A 27517-nucleotide genomic window follows, 5' to 3' on the forward strand; every position below is an offset into this window, starting at 1 on the left:
GGGGGTTCGGGGGGCAGGAGAGGGGTGTTGGGGGTGGGGTGGAATGGGGGTGCTTGGGGGGATAGGGGGATGAGGGGCTGGGATTGGGGGGCGGGAAGGGGGCGTTATGGGGGCGTCATGGGGGGACATCATGGGGGGACTTTATGGGGGGTGTTACGGGGGGACATCATGGGGAGACATGGGGGGACATTATGGGGGGACGCTGTGGGGGGTGTTATGGGGGGACATCATGGGGGGACATCATGAGGAGCGTTATGGGGGGCATTACGGGGACATCATGGGGACATCATGAGGGACATCATGGGGGGACATTATGGGGGAACATCATGGGGGGACATTATGGGGGGACATTATATGGCGGCATCATGGGGGCACACCATGGTGGGACGTTATTAGTGCTGGCAGCAGGGTCAGGGTGGCTGAGCTCTGTCCATGGTCACCCCACACACACCCCCTGGCCCCACATCACAGCCCCACACCGATCTTTCCTCACTCCTTTATTGCAGACGGGGCCGCCAGCACCCAGCCCTCGCCCCACGCCGACATCATGGCGTGGGGGCACCCGACAGCCATCCCCCCCCATGTCCCCATCCCAGTGCCCCCCATCCCCATCTGCGGCAGCAGGTGACAGTCCCCAGCGCCTCCACACGGCGACATCCACATCCCATCCCGGCCTTGGGACCACGGCCATGGACGGGTGGTCTCGGCGGGGTGGGGGCAGCCCCGGCCCCCCGTCACAGCCACTGCAGGGAGAAGGCCTGGTCCAGCCCCAGGCCCAGCCCGCTCACGGTGAGGACCTGCGGGACAAGAGGGAACGTCCTGGGATGGCAGCGGGCAGAGATCCTTCCCTCACCGCCCCAAAAGCCCTCCCTGAGCAGCACCCTCAGCCCCCTTCCAGGGCTGGGGACCCCCCCTCCTGGATGGGGCACCCCAAACGGGGCCACACCTGGTTGTCCAGGTAGGAGAAGGGCTTCTCCTGGCCGTTCAGGAGGACCTTGTGGGGAGGCTCCCGCACCCCGTAGATGCTCAGGGTGCCGATGGTGGCGGAGGCGGCCTCGGTGCTGGTGTGGAGGACGCTGGAGGTGAGGACGTTCTGTGGGAGGGGACAATGTGAGCACGAGGTGGCCAAGGCTCCCCCCATGCCCCCTCCCCACCATGTCCCACCTCCGTGGCGTTGAACACCAGGTAGGAGTAGCTGCCCCGCTCGAAGGTGTCCAGGCTCTCGCCGTCATCCCAGAAGAGGTCCCCCCAGGCGGTGGCACCCGGGGACAGGGCCACGATGAGGCGCAGGGGGTTCCCTCGGCTGGCCTCGCTGGTGGGCCCGGGTTTCTGGGGTTCAAACACATGTGAACTGTAGGGTTGGGACAGCCCAGAACAGGGCGGGGAGGGCTGCGACCTGCACGGGGGACCAGGACTTGAGGCACTGGGGGGCACACGCCGTGCAGCAGGTGTCTCCCCGGGGACAGTCCCCGGCCCAGGGAGGCGGCGGGTGGGAGCTCACCTGGGTGGGCAGGATGGAGCCCTCGCGGAGATGCAGGTTGAGGTGCTCCAGGGGGGCCGGCAGCTTCAGCATCTCCCCGCTGCTGTTCACAGAGGAGCCCTGGGCAGGTGGTGAAAGCCGAGTGGGGTCAGAGATACCATGGGGGGCTCAGGAAAAGGGCCAGGAAGCAGCCACTTTGATGCCAAGCCCCATGGCCAGCACCGACACCGCAGTGCTCTAACCCTTCTGCAGCCCCCCGGAGCCTCCCCTGCTGAGCGGGGACCACCCAAAACCCGATCGAGCACCGTGGCGGCACTCCTCACCGTGTAGAAGTCGTACCACACGCCTCGGGGGAAATAGCCCGTCACCGAGTCCACCCCGGGCTCCAGCACCGGCGTCACCAGCAGGCTGCGGCCCCACAGGAACTGCCTGTCCAGCCCGTACGTGGCCGTGTCCCGGGGAAACCTGCGGTGGGACGGAGACAACGCGCGCATCGGCTGCTATCCGCCATCCAGGTGAATCCAGCATCTCACCAGCTCCGTCGGGGATGCTCTTACTCAAAGAACAAGGGCCGGGCGACGGTTTCCCCGTGCAGGTGGGCACGGTGGAAAAGCGTGTAGAGGAAGGGCAGGAGGGAGTAGCGGGTCAGCAGCACATCCTTCATAGCTGTCCTTGCCGCGGGGCTGAACGCCGTCGGGTCCTGGGCCTGGGGGAGATGTGGGGAGTCAACGACTGCCCCAGCCCCAGCCCTGCCAGGCATCCCCCTGCATCCCCCATCCCGTACTCCACATCCCAAATCCCGCATCCCGCCCGTGACCTTCTCATTCTGGGAGTTGTGGTTGCGGGAGAAGGGGTAGAAGGCCCCGAGCTGCATCCAGCGGGTGCACAGCTCCTCCGAGGTGCTGCCGGAGAAGCCGCAGATGTCGGCCCCCACCAGCGGGATCCCGAAGAGGCTGAAGCTCAGCATCCCTGCGGACACGTGGGCAAGGATGCTCAGCAACATGCAGGGAGTTTTGGGGTCTCTGCCACCTCCCAGATGCAGGATGGGGTGGTGCTGGGGGTCTGCATGTGCTGTGGGGAAGGACAGGGCTGTAAGTCGGTGCTACCCACCGGGGATGGAGTAATACATGTCCTTCCACTGGCTGCGGTTGTCACCCAGCCAGTGCCCCGAGTACCGGCCCTGGCTGGGGAAGGTGGAGCGGGAGATGACGAAGGGGCGCTTCCCCCGGATCTGGATCAAGGCACTGGAAGGCAATGTGGAAACCCAGGGCAGCAGGTGAGAGCAGCCCCCTTAACCCTCAGAGGTCGAGGGACAGCTCTGGGGGTACAAGCAGCATGGTCCCCCTCTCCCTGGGCTCAACACCAGGACCAGCCTCACCCACCCAGCCCTCCCCGCAGCCACGCACACTCCCCTGCCCTGCTGGGTTACTCCTGAGCCCGAGGCTGTGAGGAGCCAGAGCATCTCCTTTTGGGCCAGGCACTCAAACCCCAGTCCTTTTCCTACACCGTGCCAGCCCCGAGCAGCAGGATTTCACCCCGTCCCGTCCCCAGGGTGCTCGGGTACCTCGCCGTCGCTTCGGCCTCCATCAGCCCGTAGAGGTTGTGCAGGTTGTAGTGCACCGAGGCGCTCTGCTTCGCCGAGGCGCACACCGTCTTGGCAGACAGGGAATCGCCCAGCACGGCTGCCGGGAGGGACAGTCACTGTTGGCACGTGGCGGGGGGCGTGGGGACACGCAGCCCCCCATGCTGAACGAAGTGCCCTGCTGCTGGTGCAAAATGAGCGCCGAAAGCTCCCATGGCCAGTCCCATCCCCGGTACGGCCACAAGCATGCAGTGCTCGGGTACCAGCACACGAAAGCAGGGATGGACACGTTCGGGGGTTGAAACGGAGATGTGATGTCTCTTAAAAATGGTTTTCACTCGGTTTTCAGCAGCTTGAGAGCACGCAGTACCTACCAGCACAGCCTGCATTTCAGCGCCCTCCTTACCCGGCGTGTACGGGGGGCTGTCGAGCTCTCCCGGCGGGCAGCCCTCCTCAGACCCATCCATGAAGTTGGACGGCTCGTTCATGTCCTAAGCGAAGAAAATCACGGAGCAGTTTGCAGGGGGAGTTTTTAGGGATCAGCAGCACCCAGCACTGACACCCAGGGGGTCGGGGCTCCCTCCCACACCAGAAGCACTGGCGGCAGCACTGAGCCCCTTTGCCCAGCGCGTACAAGGGTAGGCACGGCTGTGGGGCAGGCGTCCTCCCAGCACCCAGTGCTTGCAAAACACAATAAAGCCGCAAAACCTTTAAAAGACGGACAGACAAAGCTCCAGGACCGGGCACCATCCAACAGGGAGCCACCCGGGGCGAGGGGGCACTTACGATCCAGACGCCATCAAAGGGCACGTGGGCATGGAAGCGCTGCAGGTTCTCCAGCCACCACCGGCGCGTGTCCCCGTTGGAGAAGTCGGCGAAGGCCGTGTAGCCGGGCCAGACCTGCGGCGAAGGCGCAGAGCAGAGGGTTCAGCACGGGGGGAACACTGCGGGGAAGTGGTGCCAGGGGGCTGTGAGCACGCTGAAGGAGCAGGGACAATAAAAACAATGATAAAATCCAAGCTGAGTGCTTTGAGCACTGGATGCTGTGTGTGCAGCATCCCCCCTGGGCACCTCGGGGTGCTGGGACCCCCCCGTGGCTGGGCGAGGGATGGCTGCTGGAGCCCAGCATCTGCGGGCTGGGCTCGCTCTGCCTCCTCTTGCATGAGCCCTCGCACCAGCCAGCGGTGGGGAGGATCTGTGATTTCCCTGTGCTTTGCCTCACTCCAGGGATTACAGCGTGAACAGCTGGGCCATTTTTCCCCCTGTTTTTAGACTTCTAAAAGTTACAGGTGGTGAGGAAGGGCCAGGAGGAGCGAGTGGCTGGGAAGGAGGGGATAAACCGGGAAGGAACCGCTGCGGGTCCAGAGCAGATCTGGAGGCACAACCTTGCCTCACCCCAAAAACAGGAAGGGAGAGAAATCAGATGACCGGCCTCAGGCAGAACCACCGACTCCGTTGCACTCATATGACTTCCCCGGGTGCCTCTGCCAGGGCAGGAGCTGGCTCCGGAGGTTGGTGGAGATGCCACGAGGTGAAACGCAGAGAGCTGGGAGGGCTGAGAGCAGAGCCAGGCTCTGGCCATCAGCCACCTGGCTTTTCCTGCAGCAGGAGGGAAGAAATCCTGGCCCTGCTCCTGCAAACCCCCCGGGGCTGGGATTTGCCCCGGTTCCTTACCTGCCCGATCAGCGGCTGCCCTTGGGTGGTGTTTATGAACAAACCCCGTCTCAAACCTTCATCGAAAGGCCAGTAGGAGCCCCGCGGGCTGGTGCTGCTGATGCCGGGGTCCTGGGGATGCAGCAGAGGGTTAGTGTGTTTCCCAGCATAGCACGGCCCCTTCCCCCTGCGATGCCAGCGTGATTCAGAGGAGAAGACAACCAAGACAGGGTCAGCCGGAGCCCACACACGGTGGCTGTTTTGTCCAAGAGGAACAGAAACTTGCTTCAACACTTCCAGGCATGTTTTCTAACAAGTCACTTCTGCAAGTCCCAAGGACCCGTTACAGGGTTTTGGGGAGTTGGGGGATAAATATAAGTAATCATGTGCTTATGCAAGAAACTTCAGGTCACGGCAAGGCTGCAAAAAGGACTTCAACCAGCCGGGGGAACCCAACCTTCCCCTCCCAGGGACAGTTTCCAGCCGAGGACCTCCAGAACCCACATCTCGTGTCCTGGCCGCGGGATGAGGGGACATCACAGCTGGGTCACGAGAGCCCAGCAGCACCAGAAGGGAAGCGGGGCTTCCCACATCAGGCAGCCACCAGCTGAGCAGCCTGACCCCAGCTCTGGTCACTGGTCCCTTTGCCCGCGGGGGACAAGGACCCCAGCACCCCGCAGCAGGCAGGAGCACAGCGTGACAACCTGGCCCATGTCTCAGCAGTCCCTGCCCTTACAGGGGATTTCCAATGGCAGTTTGCAGACACTGGTAAAAATCCCCAGCCCCGGCGCTGGCTAGCACCCTGCAGAGACCACCCGGGGCCACCAACTGTCCCTGTGTCCCTGCCCTGCAGCCTGGCCACAAGCCCACGAGCGAGACAAGCCGAGTACCAAGATCATAACGTAGTGCTGCCCGTGCTTGTGGAGATCCTCCACCAGCGAGGGGAGGGAGGCGAATTTCTGGGGATCGAAGGTGAAGTCCCGGTACCCATCCATGTAATCGATGTCGTTCCACTGCGCGTCCTGCGGGGAAACGGCTCAGAAGCACGCGGCAGCCCCCGGCCCCCATCCCTCCTCCCTCCGCGGGGCTGGGGGGTACCTGTGGGATCTGGAAGTTCCTCATGGCCCTCACGGTCTGCCAGGTCTCGTTGCTGGAGCCATAGCCCCAGCGGCAGAGGTGGAAGCCGAGCGCCCAGAGGGGCGGCATGGCCGGGAAACCTGCAGGAGGAGACGTGGCGCATCCGAAAGCAACGGCAGCATCGCAGAGGGATGGGGAGGAAGGGGAGAGGGGGAACAGAGGTGGCCACTTGGTGTCCTGGGGGCTGGGGATGGGCTGGGGTGATGGTGGGGAAGCAGGGGTGATGTAGGGATGGGGACGAGTGGGAGACCACGTCGCAGTGCGGACACTCACCTATCACCTCCTGGTACTGCTGGATGACCGTGTTGGGGTCAGGCCCCAGGAAGATGTAAAAATCCAGCACCCCCCCGATGGTCCTCCAGGTCAGGGCCGGAGCGGGCTGCAGGGCCACCTCTGTGCAGAGTGGGGACAAAACCACAGCAGGACGTGGGGAGCAGCCCCGGGACCCCAATCCCCACCGCAGGGCGAGGCAGCGCTGCTGCGACACTCAGCCTCTGGCAGAGGAGAGGAGAAATCCCTGCCTTGCCCTGATCGAACACTGAGCGGGTGTCAGGAGGCTTAAACCATCACGGACTGGGGACGTCACTGGTTTATACTGGGAGGAAGCTCTCTTTTCAAAACGTGCTCTGTAAGCTGAAGCAGCTCCATGCTGCTCCCCCAGCTCCCACCTAAAGAGTGAGCGCACGCATCCCTCGCATCCTCCCCCAAACCTCCTCGTAGGCGAATAATGAATCGAGAGCTACTCGTACGGGCGAGCACACAAGACCTAGGGCTTTTCACAGGGCTGAGCCCTCCAACCTCAGCCGCAGCATTTCCCTGTGCTCACTCTGGGAGGGAGCATCGCTGCAACGAAGCGCAGCTGGAGCCCTGGTGCGAGCAGCGCCGTCCCAGCTGGCTGCTGGAGGGGACGGGTGGCCACTGGTGCCAGCCCCGGCACGGCAGGACCCCCGGGGAGTTACCAGCAGGAGGATGCCGCAGGGCACAGCTGGCACGGCGGGCACAGCTGGGGACAGCGCGGGCAGCAGGCGGCATCCCCGTCCATGCCGGGGTCAGCCCCGCTGCCGGCCTCGGGGCGAGGCTGTTTCGGGCAGACGAGGAACAGGCACAGAGCTGCACGCAAGGGACTTGCTTTTCTGACGGCAATTCAGCAGCTGGGCGTGTGGTTAAACTGCTCGGCAGTTGCTAAAGAGCCTCGCTTTAGCCAGGAAACAGATGGCTAAGCTCAATAACGGAGCCAGCAAACCACATCTTGTCCCTTTTATGGCTTCCTCCTGCCCCGAGTTCCTGAAGCTGCCCCGGGCACCTACCCATGGCGTTGCTGTTGAGGAGGAAAACCCCGTGAGCATCACCGCCCTCCTCCAGCAGCAGGTAGAAGGGGTGAGCGCCGTACAGGTTGAACGACTCCTGCAAGCAGAGGTTGCCCGGTGAGCAGGGGAGCCCGGAGCCGCGACACACGGGCTAACCAACGTCCCCAAGCCACTTCTGCTGCCCGGTGCCAGCCACCACCAGCCTGGCATCTGCCACCCCACGGACGAGGACAGTTTTGGAGCTGGCAGCCACAGGAGAGCGCTCGGGGCCATCGGCACGTGCGTGCTTTGCAATCGCACCGAAATCCTCCCCGGCATCTCCCCGTGACCACTCCCTGTCCCCGCCGGCTCCAAGGCTCCCACCAGCAGCCCCCTGCCCCGGGGGTACCGTGGGGGAGACGTCGCGGGCCCAGAGGGTGAGGGTGCTCCAGTCCAGGCTGTGCAGCAGGGTGCTGCGGTGCTCCCCCAGCCCGTACAGGAACCTGGAGGGCAGCGCCGTGGAGATCTGCAGGAACTGGTCAGCGAAGATCAAGGGGGCCACAGTGGTGTTGAGCCTGCCGGGGTGACACAGAGGGGACATTAATCCTCTTACCCACCAGGGACGCTCCCTTCCCTCTAGAAGCATCCCTGGGGAACCGAAGTGGCGTGCCCCATCCTACATCCACGCCCCAAATGTCTTTGGCAGGTGGCAAACTGGGGTGTGGGTGAAGGCGAGGCACAGCCTGCCCCCCCTCTGCCCCCCAGCACGGCACAGCCGTTCATTTGACACCAGCAGCTTCCACCGAGGCTATTATTAACCATCGAGGCAATGCGGCTGGGGGGTTCTCCGCCTGCTGCCTCTGATAAGCGGCTCCCAAGGAAAGGACAGACCACAGGGCCTGGCGGACGGGAGCGAGGAGGAAAGGACACGGTCCCCAGGGGCTGCTGGAGCTCACCAATGGGGCTCAGCGTGGGCAAAGCCACGGAGGGGACTGGAGCAGCACGGCAAAGCCACCAGCGGTCCTTTTCCCCTAAATCCCTGAGCCCAGAGCTTGCTGGGGGTTCCCACAGCTTGGCCAACTCTCTACAGACACCCAAAACCAAGGCCAAGCAGGCAAAGCTGCAGCCCTTTGGTGGCCCTTTCCCCGAGCCACCAAGTTCCTTACTAGTGGTGCTTCGAGGACCCACGTCCCATGGCTGTGCCTTACTAGAGACAGGATTTTGGGCTTCTGCATCGCCCTGGTGAGGATTTGGGGCACCGTGCAGCTTTGGGGAGAGGTGCTGATGCCACCCAGCCCTGCGTGGCCACGTTTCCATCCCAAGTGGCCAGGCTGTGTCCCCATGTGAGCACCACTGTCCGTGGCACGGCTGGAGGCGATGAGTAACCACCAGCTGGAGATGCCACGACACGTTTTTCCCTAAGGAAAACCCCCAGGGGGGCAGGCAGGAGCCCGCTGGGAGAGAGCAGGGCTTTCCTCGTGCCCAGCGTGCAGGAGGTGGCTCTTACAGCACCGTCCCCGTGTCTCGGCGCCGCAGCAGCAGCCCAAAGGGGTCCTTGGAGAAGTCCAGGCTGTAGATGGGGTTTTCTGCTCTCTTCTCTGCCCGGGGAACGTCCAGAGGAACCTCGTAGCGAGGGTTGGCTGCATCGGTTATCTGCGGGGGGGAGAGAAGATGCTCTGAAGACCAGCTTAGCAAGAGGACAAAGGGGTGGAGATGCTCTCTGAGGCCACGCATGGCCATGCCAGGAGCAAAGCAGCTGCTGGTCCCACTCTGAGCAGGGGGTGGCCACCTGCAGACATGGCACAGAGGGTGCAAGGGGACAGCAGCGTGGTCACAGGCCCTGGCAGGGAACCAGAGCCACGCTCACCTTGACGTGCAGCCGCGTGTCTGTCTCCAACTCCACATCCAGGCGCAGCACCTCGATGTCCCGGGGGTAATAAGCCTTCTCCCTGCGCACCAGCAGCCCCACCATGCCCAGCGCCGTCTGGTTGAGGCTCTGCAGCGCGTAGCTGGGGAAGTTGGGGGGGTAGAAGCACCAGGGCACCCCCCTCTCGCCCCCCGCTGCCGGGGGGGTCTCGACGAAGCAGCACCCCCGGCCCTCGCAGAGCTCCTGGGTCACCACCACGCGCCGCTCCGGGTAGCAGTCGAAGCGGTGGCTCTCGGGGACCTGGTGGCACTGGGAGGGCGGCGCGGGGCCGTGCCAACCCCCGGACACTTGTCGCAGCACCCAGACGGTGACGGTGCTCAGCAGCACGGCGGTCAGCAGCAGCCCGCTGCCCACCCACCACGGGGCCAGCCTGCTGTGGCCGGTGGGTGTCGGGGCGTCCACATCCTCCTCCTCCTCCTCCTCATCCTCCTCCTGGCTCACCACCAGCCGCGGCACTGCTGTCCTCAGCTTCTGGTACAACTTCATCGTCCTGGGGCTGCAGGGGAGAAGGACGGGGGCACGGGTGAAGGAACCAGCCAGGGGAAGCTCGCCAGGATGGGGTCTCTGCGCCCGATGCCCCCATTTCAGGCAGAGCATCCTGCAGCGGCTTAAATGGGCACTGCAAACTCACAGCACCAAGAACGGCTTTGCCCGGAGCTGCCCATGCCAGGCTGGTTCTGGCCCCACCAGAGCACAAGGAGACCCTGCCACAAGGCTCCCCTGGAGACCAAGCCCCACCAGACCGAACCCCACCTTGGCTGGTGTCACAGCATCCCCTCAAGGAGTTTTACCCAGGCCTGAATTTACGGGCTGCAGCGTTTCCAGAAGCTGCAAGCAAAACCAAGCCCCCTTCACCCATCGGAGCAGAGCCGTGGTGCTGGGGGCAGTAAGGTGCAGAGCATCCTCTGCTCCGAGCCTCCTCTGTCCTGAGCCTCCTCTGCTCCAAGCATCCTCTCCTCTGAGCATCCCCTGCTCACGCCCAAAGCCCTGAGTCAGACGTTTTAGCCTGGGGAGGGCTGGACAAGGGCTGGCAGGGAATATGCTGTCAATCTTTGCCTCCCACTGATAAAAAATGATTTCACAAACCTCTCAGGCAAGCATTTTCCAGCCTGGAAGCGAAGGAGAAACCCACCCCCCCCGCATGCTGCCTGAAGGGAGCAGTCCCAGCCCTATAAATACGGACACAACTTTTTTTTTCCCCCTCCGCTTTCTGCCAAAGCGCTGGGACCCCCCTCACCTCCACCATGCAATCTCAAAAGCTCAGCAGAAGGGATTTCGCTGGCAAGCAGCTCTCGTTCCCCATTAACCCTGCCCTGTCTCCAACACCAAAATAACTCAACCTGCCGGGCCCTGGCTGCGAGCCCCGCAGCGGCAGCGCCCACCCCGCAGCGCCCCAGACTCGCGCGACGGGCGCTTTGTCCCCACCCCGGGGGCGACAGCGGGGCCAGGACCCTGCGATCACCCTCACGCCCCACATGCACCCCCAGGCCCCCCAGCACGCCACCGGCCCCCGCACCGCCCTCGCGCCAGGCCACCCGCAATGCCACCGTGCGGCGGTGGCGTTTTGGGGACGAGGGGGGGACACGGCCGGCCCTGCCAAAAGGCATGGAGGGTGGGGGGCCCCCAGCCCTGCCCGGGGAGGCAGCGCTCCGGCCGTGCCAGGAGCTTACGTACACGTGTCTCCTCTTGACATTGGGGCTGCGTGCGGGCAGGGCGGGCGGGCAGGGCTCCCAGCGCTGCGGTTCTGCCCGCTGCGCCGTAAAGCCCCGACAAGGCGCCCGGCGCCTACCGCTCACCTCTAGTAGCAGCGCCAGCACGCGCCTCGCGGCTGCCTCCTCGGCTGCTTTGTGCTCTTTTTATACATATTTATGTCCACACACCCGCACCCGACGCTGTTCTGAAGCCCCGTGGTGGAGGATATGGGAGACGAGCAGTTCTATCGGTGTCCCTGTATGGCCGTGGGGTCTCCAGACCCAGCACACGCCTCCAACCCCCCCCCGCCTCAACCTCAGGGTTTAGCCAAAGCGGAGGGTGGAAGGGACGCCTGCGCTGACTCTTGCATCGGGGAATCTCGGTGCCTGAGCTGTTCTGAGCACACGGCGGGTGGGTTAGACCCACGGCTCCCCACAACCCCAAAGCAAGCCCTGCTTTCTGCCCTGGATTTCACCAAATTTCTGCCCGTTCTCCCACACTCATCTGGCTGCCGAGCACGTGGAGGTGCACGCTCCTGCCCAGGACTCCCCGCTCTCAGGGGACTGGGGAGCTGCTCGCTGTTTACTGCCGAAGGCCACCGCGGTCTAAAGGTCAGCAGCGAAGGCCGACAGACCTTTGGAGCAGAGCTGCTTTCTCCAGGGAACGAAAACCAAAAGGAGGAGCGGGCGCGGGCAGGCCAGTTGCCCCAGAAGCAGAACCTCGAGCAATCCCCCGTGGCGTAGGGGGCCGGCAAACCCCGTCCTGGCCAAGGGAGGGGGAACAACCCCGGTCTGCTGGGAGGCGTCCCTGCCACGGCAGCGGGGTTGGGACTGGGTGGGCTTTGAGGTTCCGTCCTACCCAACCCATCCTGTGATCCCGTGACGCGCTCGAGCGAGGATGTTTGGGGCTGGGAGCACAAAGCGCCCCGTGACGGCACTGGCTTTGCAATGAACTTGTGACAGCCTCGCACAAGAAAAATAAAAAGGGAGGTCAGGTTCGATGGAGGCCGCGGTTTTGGTCAGCCACCTGCCTTGATTCATCCCCTGGGCATTTGCACCTCCCCTGGATGCCACCGAAGGACGAGGCGTTGCTTGTGCCACCGGGATGATGCCGTGGCAGCAAGCTGGACTCACAAAAAGTGTGGGTTTGGTGCAGCTGAGGCCTGGCAACACCCTGCTGGCCTCCGGGGCAGCGAGTTGCGACAGCGGGGACCATCTCGGTGCCCCATGGAGGATGGGAGGCCCTGCCAGGAGGTGCCCAGCCGGGCACCAAAATAGCCTCTAATCATCCTCGCCAGCCTCATGACTCCCAGCACGCGTCCCGGGGGCTCAGCAAAGCAGCACCGTGACCGCCCTGTGACCGGGCCCACGCGCTGCAAACCCCACGGCCTTCACCGCGCCGTGCCCCTCCACGGGGTGGGAGCCTCCGGGGGGGGGAACCTCCACCGGGGGGGGGGGGGCTTCACGAGGGGGGTGGGAAGCTCCACTGGATGGGGGAACTTCCATGGGGGGGGGGGGGGGGGGAGTTCTATGGGGGGAGACCTCCACTGGGGGAGACCTCCACAGGGGAGGAGCCTCCACTTGGGGGGAGACCTCTGCTTGGGGGGGAGAACCTCCACTGGGGGAAGTTTCTACCTGGGGGGAGACCTCCACTTGGGGGGAGAACCTCCACCGGGGGAGACCTCCACAGGGGAGGAGCCTCCACTTGGGGGGAGACCTCTGCTTGGGGGGGAGAACCTCCACTGGGGGAAGTTTCTACCTGGGGGGAGACCTCCACTTGGGGGGAGAACCTCCACCGGGGGAGACCTCCACAGGGGAGGAGCCTCCACTTGGGGGGCAGCCTCCACAAGGGGGGAGAGGCCTCCACTTGGGGGGAGAACCTCCACTGGAGAGGAGCCTCCACTTGGGGGGAGACCTCTGCTGGGGGGGGGAGCCTCCATTTGAGGAGAGCCTCCACTTGGGGTTAGACCTCCACTTGGAGGGGAGCCTCCACCGGGGAGGAGAACCTCCACTGTGGGGAGCCTCCACTGGGGGGGGGGAGACCTCCACCGGGGAGACCCTCCACGGGGGCAGAGACCCCCACTTGGAGGCAGCCTCCACCGGCGGGGACACCTCCACTGGGGGAGGAAATTCCACCGGGGGCCGGCCTCCCCCGAGTCCAGCCTCCCCCGGGGCGCGGCGCGCCGTGACCCCGCCCCCTCGCCGTGACCCCGCCCCCTCCCCGTGACCCCGCCCCTCCCCGTAGCCCCGCCCCCTCCCCGTAGCCCCGCCCCCTCCGCCCTCCCCCCTCCCGCCGCCCTTCGCCATGAATGAACCCGCGTGGGCGTGGCCGGCGGGGCGCTGACGTCACGGGGCGGGCGGTGATTGACGCGCGGCGGTGACGCGGCCGGGCCGGAAGCGGCGGCGCCTTCTGATTGGTCCGGGCGGGGCGCGGCGGGGCGCGGGGCGGGGGGGGGGGGGGGGAGGGGGCGGCCCCGCGCTTGTTGTTGTCCGCGGGACTGGCTCGGAGCGAGCCCCAGCAGCGCCCCCGCCGCCGCCCCCCCCCCCCCCGCTCCGGCCGCCCCGGGAGCGCGCGCGCGCTCCCGCCGGCACTGCAGGTGAGCACCCGCGGCGGGCACGGCGGGGTCGGCACCGGGCCGGGGGGGGGGGGGTTATAAGGGCGGGGGGACGCCGCTAGGGGGGGTTACGGGGGGGTTACGGGGTGTGTGTGTGGGGGTCGGACCGGCCCGGTTCGGCTCGGCTCGGCGCTGCCCCCCGGTGCCCGTAGCGCGGTGTCCGGGTGGGGTCGCGCCCGCCGCGGCGGCTGGGCTCGAAGTGCTGAGTCACCACCGCGCCGGGCACGTGGGGCCGCCGCCCCGCGCCCAGCAGGGCCGGCAGCACGTGGAGGGGGGGCGCCGGGGGGGGCTCCGGCAACCGGGGGGGAACGGGGCGGGGGGGGGGGGCTCCGGGAAGCTGGGGGGTGCCGCGACCCCGCCGCCGTTCGCGGCTGCCGCCGTTCCCACCCGCCCCGCCCAGCCCCGCCGCCCCCCCCCCCCTTTCTTACCCCCCCCCCCCATTTTTTTTGGACCCCCCCCCCCGGGCCGGTTCCGCTGCGTGGCCCGATGGAAAAGTTGCCTGAAGTTGTGGGGGGGGCACGGTGATGCGCGGCTCCACTTTGGGGTTTTCAGCACCCCCCCGTCATGTCCAGGTCTATCCTGTGGCCCCCCCCCGGGGCAGCCGGTGCCTGGATTTTTAACGGTGTTTAAAATACACCCTATTAAAGCTGGTGCGGTGCTGGGGGTCCAAAGCCAGGAGGCTTTGTGGGGCCGGGGATTTTCCTATCGGTGGGGTCGGGGGGGGCTCCGAGTGCCCCACGCGTGGCTCCTTAACAGGTGGGCGCAGCTGTGGGCAGGGGCTGCCGGGACCCCCCGGCTGCGGGCACGGCCGCCACGTGGGCGCGGGTCGGTGGGGAGTTTTGGTGCTGGTATTTTGGGGTTTGCTCCGAAACGGGGGTGGGGAAAGCCCGTCCGTGGCGGTGGCGGGGACGGGGAAGAAAAGTGGCGTGAGACGGAGAAACGGCCGGGAGGGGAACTGAGACCTCTGGACTCGCCAAGTGCCCGACGAGGGCCTCCTTCCTCCTCCTCCTGCTGCTGTTGCTGCTGCTCCTGGCGGGGCTGCTCGCCTCCCTCGTGGGCTGTTTCACCGGCCGTGCCGAAAGCAGGCCACGAGGTCTGAAATTAGGAACGAGCCCCCGTTGGGCAGCGCGCCGCCGTGGGAAGCGGCGAGGCCTCCATTTTCGCTTTCACCTGCCTGCCCCCGGCGTCGGGGGGGCTGCGAAGAGGAGGTGAGCCCGGAGGCGTCAGGACAGGAGCCGAGAGCCGTCGGGATGGCTGCGGGACGGGAGCCATGCGTGCCATCGCTGCCTTCCAAGCCCTGGCCGTCGAGACGCTTGACCCTGCGCCCCAGCCCGGTGCTGCCGTGCTTTAGCGGCGAGTTAATTTACCTTGGGCTTTGCTCGCTGCTGCGAGTGCTGCGTGCTCGGCGCCTCTTGCCCTCTCCTTCCGTGTACACACTGGCGCAGAGCAGCCTTCCCCGCGCAGTCACTTCCGAGGCGTGATGGATGCCGCCGCTGTCCAATGGCGCCGCGCAGGGCCGGGCGGCAGGAGAGTTAACTCTGCTGGTACCTGACGGAGGTGCTGGACGCCGTTAATTAATCGTAATTAATGCTGGCCGTGAGGTTGGGGCGTGGCGGCTGTCCTTAGCAGGACACGCTGCCGGCCTCTTGGCTCACCAGGGCTCTGTGCCGGAGCCGCGGTGCGTCGCGTGTCCCTGGCTATATTAGGGCACGCTCGTGCCCTGCTTCAGAAGTGTTCCTAAACCAGCCAGCGGTTTGCTGCCTTTTATTTTGCGCTTTCCCCTCGAGGACAGCGTGCTTTGTCACGTTTCACCTCGTTCCTGCGCCCACCTGGGCAATCTGGGGATGTATGGGCGCGACGCGCTCCCGATTCCATCAGCCTCGAGCGGTGACTGACGGCCGGAGCGCGCTGCGGGGCCGGGCGCTGAAAACCTCGAGCTGGGGAGCCAGGAGAGGACAGCTGGGAGTGTTGGCCCCGCGGCACTTGGGGTTTGTGGGATAAGCTCGCTCGCTGACGGTTTCTGTAAACATCCAGCTGTGAAACACTTGAGCAGCGCTAGCACTTTCAATTATCAGGAAGTTTCAGGCTCAGCACCCTGTTGAGATGAGCAGGCAGTTTCCACTTCTGTCTGAGCTATTGTTTCAGGCTATCTTCAAACTCGGGCAGAGCCTTCCAAGCATGAAGCAAGCGCAAAGCCATGCGGCGCCGCGACCATAAACACAAGGACCGGGGGGAAGAGAGGCAGCACTGCGAAGCTCCGGGGTGGGGGGACGAATCCCGTAGCAAATCCCCTCGCTTTGCATGGCAGCAGGACCCCAAATAGCCACGCCACTGCGTTGCTGTGTCACAGCCGGTGAAGATGTCCAAACTGACGTCTGGCCACGTGCGTGGGATCTGATCAGATCCTGTGTGAGTGAGCCGAGCCGTTTGCTGCTCGGTGCCTCGGCTCCTCTGCGTGGGAGAGGGGTGTCTTTGGGCTCACGATGCTGGGACGTGGTTCGGGTGCAGCTCTGTCACCATCTTTGTGAGCGCACGGTGGGAGGAGCGCCCTGCGCTGTGGCTTGTGAGGACCGGCAGTGTCTGCTGCGTACCTGTCCCCTTCGGCCACCTCGTGTCCCCCGAGGTCCTGGGTTCCAGCGGTGACAGCCGTACCCTCCTGGTACCCTCCTGGTACCCTCGTGGTGCTCCGCTCCCTCACCACAGGCTCTCTGCAGCATCCGACGAGGTTGTTTACCAACGCAGCGCAGCCTGTCTGATCTCTGTCCAGGCTTCCCCAGAGAGCGCCCCAGAGAGCCGTGTCCTGGCAGCTCTCGCGTTTGCTCCAAAGGTTCCCGAATCTCCCCTTTGCTGCTGGATGCTGGTTCCGATCCATAAGGGAAATGGAAAGCTGGCCAGCTGGGCGAGGGCTGCGCGGAGAACAGTAAACAGTGACTCACCCCTCCTGGTGTCTTCTCCCTGCTCGTGTCAAATATATTGCCTCGCTTGCGCTCCCGGATTCACGCCGGCAGCCCGGCCCTCCCCTCTCCTGTTCCGAATGAATGACAGCCATCAGTCTGCCTCGCGGGCTGCGTGAAGGTTGTCAGAGCAGGGGAAGGGCTTTCTGAAATGACAGGCAAGGGATGGTGCTCGGCGTGCCGTGCTGCAGCCCGTCAGAGACCCGTGGCGGGGGCGCGGAGATGAAGATCGAAGCATCTGTGGTTCCCTTCGCCTGTTGGATCCGGCGGTGTCCTTGGGAAGCGCGTCCCTCTGGCTAGCCTCCTGAAGCTGGGAGTGATTTGGGGATAAACGGGGGAGATTTGGGTAACTTGCTACAGCAGATGCCCGGGAATTAAATCCCTGAGTTTGGGAATGAGCAGAGAATTCCCCTCGGTGCTCAACTGAGGCTCGCCGGCGGAGATCCCCGCCGCTGCTTGAACGTTTCGCCGTTTTTCTGCCCTCTGGAAGTCGGTGCTGGCCTGGCTGGAGGTGAGGGTCGCGTGTTTTCAGTTTGCTGTACTTGTGTGAGGATGGAAGCTGAGCACCAGCGGGGCTGTCTGCCAGGCGCTCGTGTTCTGGCCGGGGCTGTCTTTCGGCGCAGAAAGAGTTTGAAAACTCGAGTTCATCCGCAGTTGTCGGGTGTCGGCGGAGCCTTTGTAGTAAATCCTTAACGCGGAACGCGCTCTGAAAGCCCCGTAGCGTGGAAAGTCTGAAATCGCGTTCTGGCGTCTCTTCTTTCTCTTAATTACCAACCTCTCGTGGAAGGCTCTGCCTTGCCTCGGCACGGCCGGGCTGTCTCCGACACCCAGAGCCGGGGGTCACCGGGAGCTCCAGGCTGCGACCCTCAGCCTCGAGGTGCCAGGGGTGGGTTTTGGGGAAGGTTTTGGGGAGGGCGCTGCCAGCGGCACAGGAGCCCTCTGTGAGGGGGAGAGAGGGCGTTGGCGAGGCTGCCGGTGGGTAACTTCATTGCGGAATTACCAGGGCTTTTTGTGCAACACCCAGTCAAAACACTCGCTTTAGATACGAGCGTGGAGCCGAGCTGTAAAAGCCTTTGCCCGTACGGCTGCTGTCTTACTACTCGCTGTTTTATTTATGTAGCGTCCTAAGTGTGTCACGCTGCTTACAGAATAAAGATGTAATGCGCTCCTCGTTCCAAAAAGCCGAGCTCCTAATTTTAGACGTGATGCAGCAAATGCAATTAAGGAAAGAAGGGCAGCAGCAGGGTGCAGACTGGAAGGGCTGGAGTAATCAAATCGCGGGTGGGGTCCCCGCAGACCCCAGAGCAGTGCGTTTGGGGGATGCCATGGGTTCGGCATGTTTGCGGGACGATTTACTATTCCGTCCTGGGGTTTTTGCCTCTCACTTTGGGAATGCCCTGTCACTGGGAGCCGAGTAACCCAAAGTGGTGCCGAGGGGCAGGATTTGGCCGGTGGGGGGTCTGTGGTTCAGGTGACGTGCCCGTGCCACTGGTGGGGATCGCAAGTGGTGCTGTGTGGGCATCGAGAGCGTGGGCGGGGTGATGGGGAGCTCGTGTGCTCCTCCTGGAGCTCTTTGGGCACGTCCCCATCCTTGTCCCCATCCCGTGTGCCACCAGCGGCCGCGACATGGCCCAGCCACGTAACAGGACTGACCGCAGCCCGACCAGAGCACTTGGGTGTGCGGCGCGGCCGGAGGAAGGCGTGGGGTCGGGAGATGCTGCACAGGGTGACAGGTGACCAGGGGGGGCCGTCACCACGCCGAGCCGCCTCGCACCCGTGCGCTGACCCCCGCCGGAGGCGATCTCAACCCTCGCCGCATGTTTTCCGCGCTCTTTTACGTTTCTTTCCGTCCCCGCGCGGCCAAGTGGCCTGTTCAGTTTTTCCATCGGCTGGCGCAGAAGGCGCTTTGAAGACACGTTGGGTGAGGATCAAAAGGCTTTTTGTGCAACCGGTGGGTGTCACCGCCCTGCCGTGTCGCGTTCCCCCCCCCCCACCTCCTTCTCGCCTTTCCTTTTCCGGCCGCCCCGCGCCGTGCGTTGCGTTGCGTAGCGTTGGGTGCCGCCAACGGGGCCGGCATCGCGCCCCTTTCCTTGTAGGGCTGGGGGGGGGGTGGCGAGGGAAGAAGAAGGGGGGGGGGATGCCGAGGGGAGGAAGAGTTCCTGATGCTGTGGGAATGCGAGCTCTCCAAGTCTGTAAACAGCTGGTGACTCACTGCATAGCTATGGCACCAACTGCCTGCGCGGCCGCGGCTCCCCGCGTGCGCAGGGAGGGGGCTGCCGGCCGCTTCCTTTACGCACTGGCAGCGCTCCGCTCCCCCCAGCTCGCCGGGACCGTTGGGCCGAGGCGAGGAGCTTTTCCTTCCTCCTTCGTGCTAGCGCGCGCGCCTCCGGCCTGGAGGTAGGGGTGGGCGGCCGAGGGGAAGCGATGAGGAGGAGGAGGAGGAGGACGGCGAAGGCAAGAGCCGGCCCTCGCGCCCAACGCAGCTCGGGGAAGTTGGCTTGGGGGGGGGAACCCCGGGCTCGTGGCGAGTAAGGGGCAGCGGGAGCCATGCCCGGGGTGGGGTGGGTGCTGGAGGAGAGCAGGGCAGGGCTGCGGGATGCTCTGGCAGAAGCAGCACCAGTTGCTCGGAGCGGTCCATTCATCACCCAGCGTCTCGGCCTCGTCCCTCCTCCGGCGGGCGTGCGGAGCCGCGCTGCCTCGGGCTGGAAAATAGAGGAGGCGCCTGAACGCGCACCCTGATGTCTGGGATAGTATCTCGGCGCTTACGGGAGTATTATTATTATTATTATTATTATTTATTTTTTTTCAACCCTCCACCCCCAGCTCTTCGTCTCGCTTTGTACGTCAGCCGTGTGACAGTGAGGTGTCTCGCCTGACAAAGCGCAGGTGACAGCAGCACGGGCAGCACCCACGCGGCTCCCTCGTGTCCCCGCAGCCCACCTTTGCACCCCCGGGTCCCTCCACCCGCTGTTTGCAGATATGAATGAGTTTGTTTACTCGCCGACGACCTCGTGATGTCTTTGCACAGACATGACCTGAAGTCGTTATCGCTTTTGGGCTTCTCGGTTTCCATGGCGACTGTCTCGGGGTTGGCTACTTTCCCAAGGTCACCATGGCAACTATCGGAAGGGAATCATGCTTGGGATGCTTCGGCTGGATTTTTCATGAATGATTAGGATGTGTGACACGACGCAGACGTGGAAACAGGGAGGGTTTGGGCTGGGCCGGGTCCGGGGAGTTGGGGGGGGGCGGGAGGAGAAGGGGAGCGGGGCTGCCGCCAGACGGGCGCGGTGCCGCCGGCTGCGCAGCCCCTCGGAGCCGGGTGGCGTGGCGGGGGGGACCGGCGCGCCGCGGGAGCCCTCCCCGCCGGGGGAGCGACAGGCGGAGGCTGTGATGGTGGCACGGCTGCGCTCGCCTCGCCAAGGGTAAGGTCCCCGCGGCTGCTGCCGAAACCCGAGGTTTCGGGTGGCTCGTCGCCGAAAGGCTGGGGGGGGGGTGTATTTAAGCCCCCCCGGGGAGGTGGGAGCGAAGGGTGCCGCCGGGGGACCTGCCAGCGCCTCGCCAGACATCGCCGGGGGGTCAGCGCGCGGCGGCGAGCATCGTCAGGTCTCGGTGTGCTGGGAGAGGCAAAGTCCTGCCTTGCTTTGTCATTACTGGGGGGGGGGGGGGGGGGGGGCTTTTGTTCCTGGCGTTTGGGTTTTTCAGTAGCGTCGCCTTTGGGTGGGGACGGCGCTGGAAGCAGGTGACGAACCAGGCAGCCTATTTCTGGGCTGCTGATTCAATGTCAAGCCGTGTTAATAATCGTCAAAAGGAGGGTGAAGGGGGTTGTTGTCTTGTGGCTTTGCAGAGCCTTTTATGAGCGGAGGTGACTCTCCGGCCGGTCCCTAAGGGGGTGTCCGGAGCATTTGGGTTGCCTCTGGAGGGAGATGAGCAGGGGAAGGGGCCCGGGTGGCCGTGCTTGGTGATCCCCCAGCAAAGAGGTGGCAGTGCATGGCCGCTCGCATCGCATCGCTGTTGTTTACAGGCGGGTGGGTGTCCTTCCCTCGCTCCCTGCCTCGTCACGGTTTGCTTAAAAGCAAAAGATGAGGTCTTCAGCATCAGGAAGCAATGAGCTTGTCCATACAAATGTCTCTTCCTCACGTCTGTACAGGGCAGGTGGATTTCTGAACCCTTCCCAGGGTTTTAAGCGATGGTGCGGTATTTTTCAGGGGTGGCTTGGACTGGGGTTTCGGGCCGTGTATTGGGTGTCTTTTCCCTTAACCTGCCTTCATGTCTGAGATTGGCGTAACCTGAAAACCTTGTTTTGTGTTTTGTTTTTTTTCCAGTTGCAATTTCTGAGCAGTTTTGTCCAGAAGACTGTGCTCAGGTTATGACGACTAATCCCAAACCGAACAAGGCGTTAAAGGTAGGGGAGGCCGAGCGGGTGCCGCTGGGTGGCAGGGGAGGCCGTGGCAGAGCCGTGCTCCGTGCTGCACCCATCGCACGTGGCTCATCTTTTCTTCTGAGAGACTCTTACAAATGGGTGCTGATATAATTTCCCATTATCTATGGGAAAGATCTCCAAGAGAGATAGGGTAGAAGAATGCTAGTTGTATCTAGAAATATGGCTGAAGTCTCTGGGGTTGCGGGCTCGAGCATCCCAGTTGCCATCCAGGAGACCTTGGGGTAGGGCAGGTGCTGGCAGCACCCTGACAGCAGCGCTCCCAGGCCTGGCAATGCAGTACTTCTGCTCTCAGGGGTGAGGTGCAGTGGGGAAAGGCAGCTTCCACCTGTTCTCGTGCAGATCCACAAGGCAGTAAATGCCTCGGGTATACCTGCTGCGCGGTGGACCAGGCGTGCGTGGTTCATGCTCTGGTGCAGCTTTTCTGGTGTCCTGGCTCTTTGTTCCAGGTGTCTGTAGCGTCAGAAGAGCCAGAAGAATGATGTCTTGGAGGTTCTGGGCGTAGTTGTGGCAGCAGACCTGCTCGAGAGAGAGGCACACGCCCTCGGTGTCTCTCTGGTGCAGGAAAACCCGATCAGGCCGTGCTCCTTGAAGCCACGCAGGGCTGGTTTTGGTCAGTGCTCCGACGAGCAGCCTTTGATGAAAAGCCACAGCGTGCCAAATTAAACCCTGTGCACAAGTGGCTGTTCTGCTCAGAGCCTGCCGCACGGGTGTCCCAGCGTGATGTGGTGGAGGGTGTCATCGTCAGGGCTCGGCCTGGCCGAGGACAAATTCAGTCTCCTTTTATTTCCTTGAGCTCCCCGCGGTGCCTCGGGGCGTGCTGCTGGCAGGGGGCAGCCCCTCCGCCGCCCGCGGGGCCGCTGCTACCCCTGTGCTGTTGGTGTTTGCAGGTAAAGGAGGAGTCGGGAGAGAATGCCCCCGTGCTGAGCGACGATGAGCTCGTGTCAATGTCCGTACGGGAGCTGAACCAGCACCTGAGGGGTCTCACCAAGGAGGAGGTCATCCGGCTGAAGCAGCGGAGGCGCACGCTGAAGAACCGGGGCTACGCTGCCAGCTGCCGCATCAAGCGCGTGACTCAGAAAGAGGAGCTCGAGAGGCAGCGGGTTGAGTTGCAGCAAGAGGTGGAGAAGCTGGCCAGAGAAAACAGCAGCATGAAGCTCGAGCTGGACGCCTTGCGCTCCAAGTACGAAGCACTCCAGACCTTTGCTCGTACTGTGGCGCGAGGGCCTATTACCCCGGCCAAAGTTGCCACCACCAGTGTCATCACCATTGTGAAATCCGCCGAAATCTCATCCAGTTCTGTGCCGTTCTCAGCAGCGTCCTAGTGCCCTCGGGGGGGGGAACTAGCAGCCTTGCGGAGGGAGGGGAGAAGGCTCTTATGCATTGTTCCGGAGTCCTTGGTCACGTCAAGAATTGGCATCTTAACGATTCTCTTCCAAAAGCGTAAAAAAAAAAAAAGAAGAAAAGGAAAACAAAACAAAACAACAAACAAACCCCAAACCTATAAAGGGAACTTAACTGGCTGCTTCTCTCTGGACTCGGTGGCTCCACCAACCCCTCGTGTCCAGGACTGAGCTCTGTATGCAGTACAAGTTGCTTCCTCCTTCCCCCTGCCTCCCCCGGCCCCCTCCCCGCCGTGGGCAGCTTTCCAGCTGGGAGAAGATACCCGAGGAGCCTCCGGAGTCTTCGTGAACGATGCTCAAGAGCCAGGAAACAGATGGACCGTAGAAATCGTCACGTGAGATGAATGTATGGAAAAGAGTTTCCTTTAGTGGCATCCTGCTCCCTGTCAGAAGGGTCTCCCCTACCCTCCCCTCTTCCATCTGCTGTCGCGAGGGCAGGGAAATAGGCATTTCGGTTTGGGCTTCATCCTGCCAAGAGTGGATGGGAGTGGGAGGATGATGGAGACTAATGCTTGGGTGTGACCTCACACATTAGGAACAACCTTTTGTTTTCAATCCATGCTGTTAAAATATGGAAAAATATATATTTTACATATTTTAATACGCCCCACTACCTGTGTGGCCTATAAAAAATATTACATTGCAGCCTCCTTTATTCCAAGCCCAAGTTTCCTAATAGCTCCTTCCCTAAGGTGTGCCTGTGAATTGGGTATATTTATGCAGTGTATTTCTTCCAAATGATCCGCGGTTTTGAAATAGCGGCTTTTTTTTCGTTTTATTTTCATGGATTCCCCGAAGCTTAGGGGAAGGAGGCACAGTAAATGCTGTGAAGAGCTGTGTGATGGGGAGGAGAGGGGGAGACGAGGAGGAACGATGCTGGAAGTATTACCAGGTGGAGGCTGCGAGACGGCGGGGCGGTTCTGCTGGGCTCAGCGCTCTGAGAAGGGGTTTGCGTGGAGTATTTGGGACGTTTTTAAAGCACTGAAGTGTAACCAGAGGGACACGGGCAGAAGGAGAGACGTTAGAGCCTCCTCTTTGGTGGAAGTGGTGGGTAGGCAGCGATGGTCCCAGCTGCAGAGCTGGGCTCTTTGATGGCCATAGGAGGGCTGTGGGGAGGTCAGACGGGAGCCGTGCGAGGCTTTTCCTCTCTGTCTCGTGTCAGTCAGGATCCAAAGAGTACAGCCGACAACCCTCAGTGTTCAGACAACCTGTGTGAATGTGACCCTGAAACTTGACGCTTCCTCTCGGGAATCTGTGAATTGCCCCGGGAGACGCACGGAGGGCAGGACGAAGATGGTCGCGCGTAGGGGAAGGAAGAGTTGGGACCGAGAAGTCGTGCGTGTGGCTCTGAGCAGTGGTTGGGGAGAGGGATTTCTGGCTCGGCAGTGGGCAGGAAGCCGAGAGGAGGGATTCTGCTGTCGCGCAGCAGCGCCGAAAGGACGAGTGTTTCCAGGTCACTGTAAAAAAATAGCTATGTTGGTGTTTGTGCGTTTCGTTGTCTTTTTTATTTTCTTTTTGAAGTAGGAAAGAAAAGGGACTGTGAGTTTGGCAGGGCAGAGACTTGTGGAACGGACGATGCCTGTTGTCACGCAGGTGAGAAGTGAGGTTTCTGAAGGTGAAGCTGAGGGGAAGAGCTATGGGGATTTGGGCTCCGGAGTAGAAGCCAGAGATCACGGAGAGTTGACCGGTGTTTTGGACTGAAGGAGAAGTGCTGGAGTGCCATGTAAAGGGGGCAGGAGGCTGGCATCCGCCATCCAGTACGACTTGTTGTTCGGGGCTCTGTCTTGTCTTGAATGGCAGTAAGTTTGCAGAGTTTCAGCCCTCTTTGTCTTTGGAAGAAGTCATTAGCTTGCTTTTCCTTTTTTATTTTTTCACCTTGTCATTGGAGTCTCTGCATTTCCCAAGGGGGCCCTCTGTGAAATAGGTTAATGAAAAGAGAAGCCTCAGCCTCGGTTCTCGTTCAGTCCTCAACACCTACCTTCGTGACCTTACTGAGCCAGGAAGGGTGCGAGCGAAATGCTTCCTGCAGGCTTGTCGCCCCCGCCGGATCCGCGTGTCACGGAGGGGAGCAGGGAGTTTCCTACAAGTGGCTTTCCAACCCGTGGAGTTTGGATGACACTTGGCGTTACCTCATTTCTCCTCCACTCCCTCCCTATCTCCTAACAGGCAGATCGATGTCCTGTGTATCAGTACCAGTTATTGACTCCCACAGCAGAAGCTGAGGAAGAGAAAGATGTTACTGTCATTTCCTGGTCCTCTCATGTTCTCCAGCTCGCAAACGTTGGAAACTTTCCCAGACCTTTACAGGTGCCTCCGAAAACAGGCAAAATGGAGACTCCTGGCACTGTTGGGGCTTTAAATGAAAACTTTAACGAAAAAGGCCAGTTGACTTGAAAATGCCCAAATGCTTCCAGTCTTTAAAACAGCTCCAGAGCTCCATAACATTCCTGGCTAGATAGGAACACCCTCTGGCTGCCCTTGACCCCCTGTCGGTGAAAGCAGACCAGTCGCACGGAGGGGGACGGAGGTTGAACTTTGTTCCTTGGGGAGGGTCTTCTTGCTGTTGGAATGAGTTGAGAAACATATCTTTTATGTGGCACTTCCCTTGCGGCCAAGTATTTCTTTTTTCCAGTTCTTGGAAGGGTGCCAAAGGCTTGTCCAAGCGATTGCTAGTTTAGTGCTGGTAGGCACTTAAATCTCTGGTCACTCGATAAAGAACAAGAGGCCTGGGTGTTGTTAAAGCTGTTGATACCATAGCCATGGTAGGTAATCCATATTGGATATCCATAAGGACCACGTGGAAATATTTAAAGAGAGAGAAATATATATATAAATATATAATTATATACATTTTATCGTACAGATTTTTCGTAAAAAAAAAAATAATTTTTTTTCCAAGTTTGATACTGTAAATCTTTATTAAAAGAAATTGCCAGTCCAGGGCTCCCTGGGTGGTGACCTGGAGGGGAATGAAATGTCCTGGCTAAACTTCCACAGGGGGATCAGAATTGCAAGGTAACGTGGAGGGAGGAATGACCCGAAAGCTGTTGACCACGTTGGAGACCCAGCTCCTCCACCCTCCGTCCCGGAGGGCCCTCCAGCTTGGGGTTGTCACATTGCATTCCTCTGGGGTTTGGTTTGTTTCTGTTTGATTTTTTTTCTTTTTTTTTTTTTTTCCTCTCCGTCCTGCACTTGCAAGCCTGACACCCAGGGCAAGCGTGGCGCGGGGAGCTGGCTGCCGCTGCAGAGTCCCCAGGGCGCTCCCCCGCCGCAGTACCTCTCGCTCATCTCTCGCTGCAGTAGTTGGGGTGCCGGGGCTCCCTTCTCTGCCCCTCTTCGCTTGCCAAGGAGCGGTGGGCTCTGAGTTTGAGTGCTGGGAGTGCTCTCCCGGGCCTGGCCTTCCTTGCCCCTCCGCAACGTGGGCACAGCGGGATGCTGGAACGGCCTGCAGCATCCACACAGGTACCGGGAGGGAGTCCCTGGTCTCATAGGCACCTTTGCTGGTCTCTCCATTGGCAGTGGGGAAATCTTTTCCCTCCAGGGCACCTCCAGACCCTCGAAGCAAGTCAGCATCTCAGCTCTTGCCCACCCCTACCGCCTGCAGGAGCCCTGGGTGCCACCACAGCTGTGGGGAGGGACAGGTGCTGGTGGGTGAGGGCGCGATGCCATGGACGCGTGGCACGGTCGGGCTTCTACACAGCTCAGACCCCGGGGAGGAGGAGAAGGTGGCATTTTGGTTCTTCTTTTTTTTTTTTTTTTTCTCTCTCGAATCATTTAAACTTCATTGTCATGATTGTTTTTATTTAAAAAAAAAGAAAAAAAGAAAACAAAGAAAAACAAAACGAAAACGAAAAACTTTTGTAACGTGGATTTGTTTTCCTTCGTCTGTATTTCAGTCTGCTGGGGTGTTTCTGTAGATGGTGGATACTTGCTTTCATTTTTTTAATGATAGAAGTCTTCTGTTTTAAGTTGTTTTTTATCACCAGCTCATTCTATCCTCTGTGGTTACTCAGTAATTTCATTTCAATATTTATTTTTGTGCTGCTTTTTTATTATAAAATAAATTATTGATATACCAAGCAATGTGGATTCCTGTTTGTAAGGCGAGTAGCCCTGTGTATGTGTCCATTACTTTCTCTTGACAGCCACAACGTAATTTATTGCTGTAAATTTAGCTGCAGTGACTGGTTTTTTTGTACCTTTCCAATAAAGCATTTTCTGGTTTCAGACTTGCCCTGGTGTATGGTCAGCGTTTTGGAGCTTGCATTGATTTTCAGGGACGTGTTTCCCTCGGCTGTCGCCCGAGCAGCGTGCAGCTGGATGCAGTGCTGCGGGTGAGCTCTGTATTTTCGGGAGGAAGCCTCTTGTGAGTGTCAGAGCCAGTCGGGTACGTGTGGAGCCGCCAGCTCGCCCAGGTCCCAGCCACGACGTGTGAGACGTGGTTCCTGTCCGTGAGCATCGGGGGCGTTTTGTGGTGGTGGCTTCGCAGAGCATTTGGGGACTGGCGGCCTGCTCACGGTGCTGGGGGCACGCTGCGGGGCTTGGCGGGGAGAGCTCGGAAGGTGAGACAGGTCCTGGGGTGGGGAGAGCTGCTCCCCGCCCTCTGGGGTTGTGAAAGAGCCCTGCGGTGCTTCCTATGCAACTGCTTGTGGAGAAACAGCTTTAACCCCTTAAATCAATACTTTGTTTTTCCCTGTGTGTTCCTCTGGGATTTAAAGCAGTGAGTGGTGCCTCTGACAGAGAGCTCCTGGGAGCCACGTTAGCTTTGGTCCCCTGCTACAAGTCCCAGTTTTTAGGGATGGCTGAAGGGGGGAAACATGGGGTCTGTGCTGGGCCAAGGCAGCGTGTTGGAGGCGGGTGGGTGCCTCGGCCAAGGACAGAGCGAGCGGTAGGGTTATTTGTTGGCAAACAGCAGCAGGACTGAGGAGGCTGTGCATGCCAGCAGCTAAGGGACAGCCATCAGGTGCCAGAGGTGGGCCAGGCTCGGCCGAGCAGGGACATGGGGGAGGCCTGGGGGTGGTTGTGGTCACTGGTGAGCGGTTGGAGGAGGCCTCCATCGTCTGCTTCAGCTCCTGTCGGCAGGGAAGGCAGTGGGGAGCTGGGGGTGGCAGTGAGGAAGGTGGGACGTTGTGTCTGTCAGGGATGGAGGATCAGGAGCTGAGGTGGAAGAGGGTGTCGGGACTCAGCCAGGTGGAAGTTCAGGGGTGAAAGGAGACCCGGCCCTCACCGTGCTTAGGGCAGGAGGAAGGCAGGCCTAGGGCCGGGGGAAGTCTCGGTACGTGGGGCTGGCACCGCATGCGTCCCGCTGGCAGGTCTTGTGACCTGCTGCCTGCGGAGGTCTGGGGCCT

The 27517-nt window shown here is 61.7% G+C and overlaps 2 protein-coding genes across 12 annotated transcripts; one reads left to right on the plus strand and one right to left on the minus strand.

The window, feature by feature from the left end:
* Positions 1 to 484: 484 nt before the first annotated feature.
* Positions 485 to 14873, minus strand: LOC308178081 (lysosomal alpha-glucosidase-like). Of its 6 annotated transcripts, none has more exons than XM_080556099.1 (20): positions 14739 to 14873; positions 9006 to 9561; positions 8646 to 8791; positions 7548 to 7713; positions 7160 to 7256; positions 6126 to 6245; positions 5814 to 5932; positions 5606 to 5737; positions 4737 to 4847; positions 3849 to 3962; positions 3469 to 3553; positions 3045 to 3162; positions 2591 to 2724; positions 2298 to 2449; positions 2038 to 2186; positions 1804 to 1945; positions 1502 to 1600; positions 1165 to 1329; positions 947 to 1093; positions 485 to 797 (listed from the first exon to the last, which is right to left on the minus strand). In XM_080556099.1, the coding sequence occupies exons 2-20, from the start codon at positions 9549 to 9551 to the stop codon at positions 735 to 737; spliced, it is 2805 nt and encodes a 934-aa protein (XP_080412225.1). In that variant the 5' UTR covers positions 9552 to 9561; positions 14739 to 14873; the 3' UTR covers positions 485 to 734. The 6 variants fall into 6 exon arrangements, with proteins under 6 accessions (XP_080412225.1, XP_080412223.1, XP_080412227.1 ...); XM_080556097.1 differs by lacking the exon at positions 14739 to 14873 and adding an exon at positions 11392 to 12152; XM_080556101.1 differs by lacking the exon at positions 14739 to 14873 and adding an exon at positions 10862 to 11289.
* MAFK (MAF bZIP transcription factor K) lies at positions 13182 to 26401 on the plus strand. 6 transcript variants are annotated; one of them, XM_080556107.1, is made up of 3 exons: positions 13182 to 13353; positions 20651 to 20730; positions 21657 to 26401. In XM_080556107.1, exons 2-3 carry the CDS (start codon positions 20695 to 20697, stop codon positions 22089 to 22091), a joined length of 471 nt encoding a protein of 156 aa, XP_080412233.1. In that variant the 5' UTR covers positions 13182 to 13353; positions 20651 to 20694; the 3' UTR covers positions 22092 to 26401. The 6 variants fall into 6 exon arrangements, with proteins under 6 accessions (XP_080412233.1, XP_080412237.1, XP_080412234.1 ...); XM_080556111.1 differs by lacking the exon at positions 13182 to 13353 and adding an exon at positions 16686 to 16836; XM_080556108.1 differs by lacking the exon at positions 13182 to 13353 and adding an exon at positions 18475 to 18722.
* The last annotated feature ends 1116 nt before the right edge of the window (positions 26402 to 27517 follow it).

This window comes from Anser brachyrhynchus, assembly GCF_964034855.1.
Source record: "Anser brachyrhynchus genome assembly, chromosome: 15".
Taxonomy (NCBI): Eukaryota; Metazoa; Chordata; class Aves; order Anseriformes; family Anatidae; genus Anser; species Anser brachyrhynchus.

What these genes read in the sequence shown, in the direction of transcription:
- MAFK (XM_080556107.1), top strand. Translation starts at nt 20,695, where the DNA reads ATGACGACTAATCCCAAACCGAACAAGGCGTTAAAG. An exon ending in AACCGAACAAGGCGTTAAAG is followed by an intron (nt 20,731 to 21,656) that starts GTAGGGGAGGCC and finishes TGGTGTTTGCAG; the next exon opens with GTAAAGGAGGAGTCGGGAGA.
- LOC308178081 (XM_080556097.1), bottom strand. Translation starts at nt 11,624, where the DNA reads ATGGGTTGGGTAGGACGGAACCTCAAAGCCCACCCAGTCCCAACCCCG. An exon ending in GGCAGCCGCTGATCGGGCAG is followed by an intron (nt 3,963 to 4,736) that starts GTAAGGAACCGG and finishes CCTTCGCCGCAG; the next exon opens with GTCTGGCCCGGCTACACGGC. An exon ending in TGTGGTACGACTTCTACACG is followed by an intron (nt 1,601 to 1,803) that starts GTGAGGAGTGCC and finishes CCACCTGCCCAG; the next exon opens with GGCTCCTCTGTGAACAGCAG.